At 43.6% G+C, this 7493-nt stretch overlaps 1 protein-coding gene across 1 annotated transcript in view; it reads right to left on the bottom strand.

Annotated features, from left to right (window-relative positions):
* Positions 1-4228: 4228 nt before the first annotated feature.
* The window catches only part of cops5 (COP9 signalosome subunit 5), a 40721-nt gene continuing 37456 nt past the window's right edge, over positions 4229-7493 (bottom strand). Inside the window, exons 7-8 of the mRNA XM_078540374.1 lie at positions 5307-5455; positions 4229-4867 (exon numbers count right to left, since the gene is read on the bottom strand). Of these exons, the coding sequence (XP_078396500.1) occupies positions 4777-4867; positions 5307-5455 (240 nt within the window). The 3' untranslated portion in view covers positions 4229-4776. The remainder of the gene's footprint in view (positions 4868-5306; positions 5456-7493) is intronic.

Genomic DNA, 7493 nt, shown 5'->3' with positions numbered 1-7493 from the left:
GTTCAGCCAGACGGAGGAGAGTAGTGGTGGATGGGGATTGTTCGGGCCTCTGTTCAAGGAAGAAGCGAAGGGCCCTAAGACCATCCTAGTGGGGGATGGAGGTGTAGAGGGATTGGACGTCCATGGTGAAGAGGAAGCGGTTGGGGCCAGGGAACTGGAAATTGTTGATGTGACGTAAGGTGTCAGAGGAATCACGGATGTAGGTGGGAAGGGACTGGACAAGGGGAGAGAGAAGGGAGTCAAGATAACGAGAAATGAGTTCCGTGGGGCAGGAACAGGCTGACACAACTGGTCTGCGGGTCAGTTCTGTTTGTGGATTTTGGGTAGGAGGTAGAAGCGGGCCGTCCGAGATTGGGCGACTATCAGGTTGGAAGCTGTGGGAGGAAGATCTCCAGAGGAGATGAGGTCAGTGACAGTCCTGGAAACAATCGCTTGATGTTCAGTGGTGGGGTCATGGTCCAGGGAGAGGTAGGAGGAAGTGTCTGCGAGTTGACGCTCAGCCTCCACGAGGTAGAGGTCAGAGCGCCAGGCAACAACAGCACCACCCTTGTCAGCGGGTTTGATGACAATGTTGGGGTTGGACCTGAGAGAACTGAGTGCAGTAAGTTCAGAGAGAGACAGATTAGAATGGGTGAGAGGAACAGAGAAATTGAGACGACTAATGTCACGCCGACAGTTCTCAATGAAAAGATCGAGAGAAGGTAAGAATCCAGAGGGAGGGGTCCAGGTGGAGGGAGAATATTGGAGGTGGGTAAAAGGATCCGTTGAACGGGGAGACGACTCCTGCCCAAAGAAGTGAGCACGGAGACGAAGACAGCGGAAGAAGAGTTCAGCATCGTGCCGAGCCCGAAATTCATTGAGATGAGGGTGTAAGGGTATGAAACTAAGTCCTTTGCTGAGCACTGAACGTTCAGCATCGAAGAGGGGAAGGTCAGGGGGTTTGGTGAATATGCGGCTGGGGCTGGGATTGGAAGATGGGGTGGGGACGGAGGGACAAACAGGGGTGGAGGGTCCCAGATGGGTGTTGGTATCGATGAGTTGTTGGAGCTTGCGTTCCTTAGCACTTGAGAGAAAGAGAAAAAGTTTCTTGTTGAGGCGTCGGATGAGACGAAGAATAAAATGAAACTGGGGGCACGCGCAGCTTTGAAAAAGGGTGCGGCGGTGCTGCTGGAGGGAGAGGTCGAGTGTGTTCATATGGCGGCGCATGGCACTGAGTGTAGATCTCAGAACGCGACGGGAACAGCAGTCCGAGAAACGTTTTATGTCCCGGAGATACCTGTAACCCTGGGTGGGTTCGAAACAAGAGGGATGGAATTTCAGTTGAAATCCACGTGGGGTGAGTCGGAGACGGAGACAGTCACTGAGAAAGGAAATATGGCTGTGAAAGCGGGTTTTAGTAAACACCTTGTCAAACACCAGGAGAGAAATGGAAAGCAATGAAGGTGAACAAGGCAGAAGAGACAGGCGGAAATCCTGTCGGAGAGCAGAGCAATACTCCTTCAAGGTAGGCATTTCTTGAAGAGTGGTGGCAGTCAATTAAACACAGAGATAAAAACAAAAAACTACTGCGGATGCTGGAAATCCAAAACAAAAACAGAATTACCTGGAAAAACTCAGCAGGTCTGGCAGCATCGGCGGAGAAAAGAGTTGACGTTTCAAGTCCTCATGACCCTTCGGCAGAACTGAGTAAAGTTAGGAGGGGGGTGAAATATAAGCTGGTTTAAGGTGGGTGGGTGGGGGGGAGAAGTTGGTGGAGGGGGGGGGGGTTGTAGGGACAAGCAAGCAGTGATAGGAGCAGATAATCAAAAGATGTCACAGATAAAAGGAACAAAGACGTGTTAAAGGTGGTGATATTATCTAAGAGAATGTGCTAATTAAGAATGGATGGCAGGGCACTCAAGGTACAGTTCTAGTGGGGGTGGGGTGGAAAGACTGACAGGGCATTACAGATTTAAAAATAATGGAAATAGGTGGAAAAAGAAAAATCTATATAAACTATTGGAAAAAACAAAAGGGAGGGGGAAGAAATGGAAAGGGGTGGGGAGGGGGGAGGGAGTTTAAGATCTAAAGTTGTTGAATTCAATATTCAGTCCGGAAGGCTGTAAAGTGCCTAGTCGGAAGATGAGGTGCTGTTCCTCCAGTTTGCGTTGGGCTTCACTGAAACAATGCAGCAAGCCAAGGACAGACATGTGGGCAAGAGAGCAGGGTGGAGTGTTAAAATGGCAAGCGACAGGGAGGTTTGGGTCTTTCCTGCGGACAGACCGCAAGTGTTCTGCAAAGCGGTCGCCCAGTTTGCGTTTGGTCTCTCCAATGTAGAGGAGACCACATTGGGAGCAACGAATGCAGTAGACTAAGTTAGGGGAAATGCAAGTGAAATGCTGCTTCACTTGAAAGGAGTGTTTGGGCCCTTGGACGGTGGAAACTAACAGATTAGAGATAGCTCAGTGAAAAATGCCCAGCAAAGGAGCAGAAAACTGGGAATGTAGCAGCAGTCTCCCACTAGAATTGGATCAACTCGACAGTGAACGCAGCTTTAAACATGTAACTTAAACTAAAATGCACTTGCTATTAGAGCCAGGGGATCTTAAGCAATGGAAGATGAAAGCTGGTTCAGGAGCCATCTTAGATGGTCAACCTCAGCAGTATCTACATTGTCAAGCATTTCTAAAATGACTTCCCACAACTATAACCATTCAATTTAAGAAATCACATGTATTCTGTATATGAAGGTGCAATGTATCTGTACATAGTACAGAAGACTTGTGCTCCAGAACTAGCTGTGCACTTAGCCAAGCTGTTCCAGTACAGATATAACACTGGCATCTACCAGGCAATATGAAAAACTGCCCAGGTATGTCCTGTACACAAAAAAAAAACAGGAAAAATCCAAGTGAGAAGGGGTCATCAACAGTGCCATCAAGCGGCACTCACTCAGCAATAACCTGCTCACTGACAGTTTGGGTTCCACCAGGCCACTCGGCTCCTGACTTCATTAGAGCCTTAGTCCAAACATGGACAAAAGAGCTAAACTCCAAAGGTGAGGAGGATGCGACTGCTGTTGACATCAAGGCAACATTTGAACATTTGAGTGTGGTATCAAGCAGCCCTAGCAAAACTGGGGTCAATGGGAATCAGGAGGAAAATTCTATTAGTTGGAGTCATACTTGGCACAAAGGAAGATGGTTGTGGTTGCTGAAGACCAATCATCTCAGCCCCAGGACATCACTGCAGGAGTTCCTCAGGGTAGTGTCCTAGGCCCAACCATCTTCAGCTACTTCATCAATGACCTTCCTTCCATCATAAGGTCAGAAGTTGGGATGTTCACTGATGAATGTACAATGTTCAGCATCACTCGTGACTCCTCAGATACTGAAGCAGTCTGTGCTTATATGCAGCAAGACATGGACAACATTCAGGCTTGGGCTGATAAGTGGCAAGTAACATTCACACCACACACATGCCAGGCAATGACTATCTCAAACAAGAGAATCAAACCAATTCCCCTTGGCATCCAAGGGCATTACCATTGCTGGATCCCCCATTAATATCATCTTGGGGGTTACCATTGATCAGAAACTGAACTGGGACAGCCATATAAATACTGCACCTGCAAGAGCAGGTCAGAGGCTGGGAATTTAGAGGAGAGTAACTCACGTCCTGACTCCTAAAACCTGTCCACCATCTACAAGGCACAAGTCAGGAATGTGATGGAATATTCTCCACTTGCCTGCATGAGTACAGCTCCAACACTCAAGCAGCTCAACACCATCCAGGACAAAGCAGCCACTCGACTGGCACCCCATCCACCACCTTAAACATTCACTGCCTCCATCATCGACACACAGTGACAGCAGTGTACACTATCTACAAGTTGCACTGCAGCAACTCACCAAGGCTCCTTAGACAGCACCTTCCAAACCCAAGACCTCTATCACCTGGAACGACAAGGGCTGCAGATGCATGGACTGCCAGTACCTGCAAGTTCCCCCCCAAGCCATACACCATCCTGACTTGGAAATATATTGCTGTTCCTTCATTGTCACTGGGTCAAAATCCTGGAACACCCTATCAGCACTGTGGGTGCACCTAATCCACATGGACTGCAGCAGTTCAAGGCGGCAGCTCACGGCTACCTTAAGGGAAATTAGGCATGGGCAATAAATGCTGGCCTAGCCAGCGACGCTCACACCACATGAATGAAAAAAAATGTGGATTTAGGACAGAACAATGAAAAGTAAAATATTTATTGTTAATATGCCCCAGTTTATTACCGATGCGAATGTTTCAGTAGGTTAATTGTGAAACAGTACACTTTTTAAAAAAATCTTACATCATATTTGGAAGGTGTCACTACTGCACCTTCAGTGCAACCCCATTGTCAAACAAAGTACAACTTCTGGCATATTAACTTGTTTTAATAACACACCAAAGTGCACACTGTTTACACTTTTCCATTTTTAGAAACTCCATAAATGGAATTTCTCTTATTCTGGACTCCTGATGCTCCAATAAAGGAATGGGTTTGTCCATAATGAAGTGAGGTGGTCCGACAAACTGCCAGTTCGTGAAACTTTAGCAACATTATCTTGACCATGTTAATTTTAGGCAATGAAAACTAAGAAAACAGCCAGTAATTCTCATAATAATGTCACCAGCATCCTGGGGAAATAACTACAGATGCTATCTGTGTAAAAAAAAAACTTGAAATTGTAAGGCGTCTCTTCATGCACCACCAGCACATTCTACAAGGAGTTTTCTTTGCTGAGACCGAGTATATTAAGCTGAAGGTATATTGATCTGATTGAAGAGTTTATCCTTAATAACTTGAGACATCAAGCCATGTATTGCTTCTATGGTAGTCTTGCAGCTGGAAAAAAATACAAATAAAATGACTAAATTGGAACTGTTAAAATCTAGTTTGTTTCCACAAATGAATGACCTCGGGGTAGGCACTAAGTGTAGGCCAGGTACTTTCTGGAGGGGCAAAAAGACAAAGTAATCCCATTCTACAGAGCCAGACAGGACTTGCTTTTCAATAATCACAATACATTCAAGATGCCTTCCCATTATCTCTCCCTTCTCCCTCTTCCAACCGCTTTAAGAAAAACCAAAAATAAATTACATTTGCAGAATAATACCCAAATTTATATTTGTCCAATAGGCAGTAAATTTTAATTCTAAAGAGAAATTCAGCTGGGAGACACTTCAACTTTAACTTTTGAAAGAATTCGATTTTTATATATACACAAACAAAATATATAGTTTGGTAGTTAGATGTGCAGTTTAAAAGATGAATATGCCCTTACCTGTCTCGTGTAGCTTTGGCTAATTTATCTTCAGATTTTCTATCATGGGTGTCCAAACCAAGCATAAAACTGCCTCGACCAAGCTGGGCTTCTGACTGTTCCAACTTTTCAGACAAGTCAAAGACTTGCCCTGTGGTGTAATCAGCATTCTGCAGTGAAAAATGCATCAAGATTTTTATTAAGATATTTCTCCACAATACAGCTGGGATGCTCAAACGATCTGCTGCAGTGCTCCACTGATGAGGGAGTGTCATAACATATAACAATGTGGTATGTTTAGATGGGCACGTGGAGATGAGAATTTATAATAGAAATGTTGAGAGGTAGTAACAGGGTGTGCAACTTCAAAACGAGGACCATTACATTCACGCAGCCTGGTCCAAATATCCATAATCTCACCCCATTTCACCTGAAGTCTACAAGTGGTCTTAAATTCCTGTATGCAACACTAAATGAGGTCAACCAATAATATTAAAATATTAAATTTCTAATGACCCAGTTTTATGTTTTTTATGAATTTATCTATGTATTTAAGTTTTGTAGCTTACCAGTTTTAAAGCTGAGAATACATAGCAAGGTGACATAATAGTATACAAATAGTATAGGGATTATACGTCTGCAGTGCTGGGTGGAGGAATGGGTTTTAACTTCACTTAGGATGATCCTGCATTTTGGTAGGACTAGAAGATAGTCCTAGCCTGTGACAACTCTTGGGTGGATACTCTGAAATTTGCAGTACTGCAGCAAAGCTGCTAGAGTTTGGCAGCATTGAGGAATTATTCAGCCTGGCATTACTGTGGGCAGGAGTGGGGGGTGCAAACCAGTGATATGGGATATGGCCCATTGGTACCTTTGTGGTGTCTGCCAGCAGTGAGAGGAGAGGTGGAAAACATGGTTCTTACAGCTTGGATACAGGAGCCTGCAAGTCTAGCAGCAATAGTTTGTAGATTTCTAAGCAATCGCTGCAAATATTAAATGTTCTGTGACTGTTTTCGTGACTGCATTGGCATCTGTTTCTCTGCCTGTGCCTTCTGCTCTTTGTGTAGTTCTTTCGCATCAGTGTCTCCTTTCCTGTCTCTTAAATATCAGCAGTTAGTGTCAGCCATGGTTCACAGTTGGTAACACACTCACCTCTGAATCAGTTGGTTATAGGTTCAAGTCTCACTCCTGAGACTTGAGCATAGTAATCTGACACTCCAGTACAATATTGAGGGAGGTGTCATCTTTTGGATGAAACATTAAACCAAGACCCTGCCCGCTGTCTCAAGTGGATGGAAAAGATTCCATGGCATTATTTTGAAGAGCAGGGGAGTTATCCTTTGAAGCTAATACTTATCCCTCAATCAACACTTAAAATTATTGGTTGTTACCAGTTACTGTTTGTGGGAGCTTTCTGTGCACCAATTGCCTGCCGCCTTCCCACATTACAACAGTAACTACACTTCAGAAGCACTTTATTTGCTGTAAAGCGTTTTAGGAGGTTGAGCTGCAAAAGGAGCTATATAATTGCAAAATCTCTAAGTAAGAAAATATGTATTTAGCAGCAATATTTGCTTTCACAATTCAATTTTTTGTTAACACAAGAACTCTAATTAGGTTGGGGAAAACTGCCCTTTATCCTTTGTTTAGAATGTTTCTGAAATTTGCAAAATCATTAAGAATGGGGAAGGCCATTGGGTTAAATTTGATTCATCCAATCCAAAGCACTCTACATTTCCCCTACTGTAACATCCAATTATTTCTTGGGTTACATGGTTTGCAACTCCAGTGTTATAAGAAGATCTGTTCCATGCATTGATTATTCTTTATAAAGAAGAATTGCCTGTCATAATTTATAAATCTGACTGCCAGATTGAACTCATTCAATCTTCACAGTCCTATGCCCAAAATGACCCTGAGAAACAGTTTTCACCCAATCAGGTGACAATTTATTTTTAAAAATACAGTTCCACAAGTGTAAGGCTAATGGGACCTAGAAAACAATGTATAAAGGGTAAACAAATATTACTTTAAAGAAAACAGGTCAGGATTAAACACACTCCTTTTTATAGAAATAAACTTAAAGAATAAAATTAGAAGTAATTTAGAAGAACGAAGAAGGGCAAATTTGTGTTTAATTATATAGGTGCAAGAGCATTTAAGATACTCCTAACATTTTAGTAATGCATGTTGATGTCCTGCATTGTA

The sequence above is a fragment of the Cetorhinus maximus genome, chromosome 4 (genome assembly GCF_964194155.1).
Source record: "Cetorhinus maximus chromosome 4, sCetMax3.hap1.1, whole genome shotgun sequence".
NCBI lineage: Eukaryota > Metazoa > Chordata > Chondrichthyes > Lamniformes > Cetorhinidae > Cetorhinus > Cetorhinus maximus.
The sequence above is the reverse complement of the archived record's forward strand: the minus strand, read 5'-3'. Positions and strand labels throughout refer to the sequence as shown.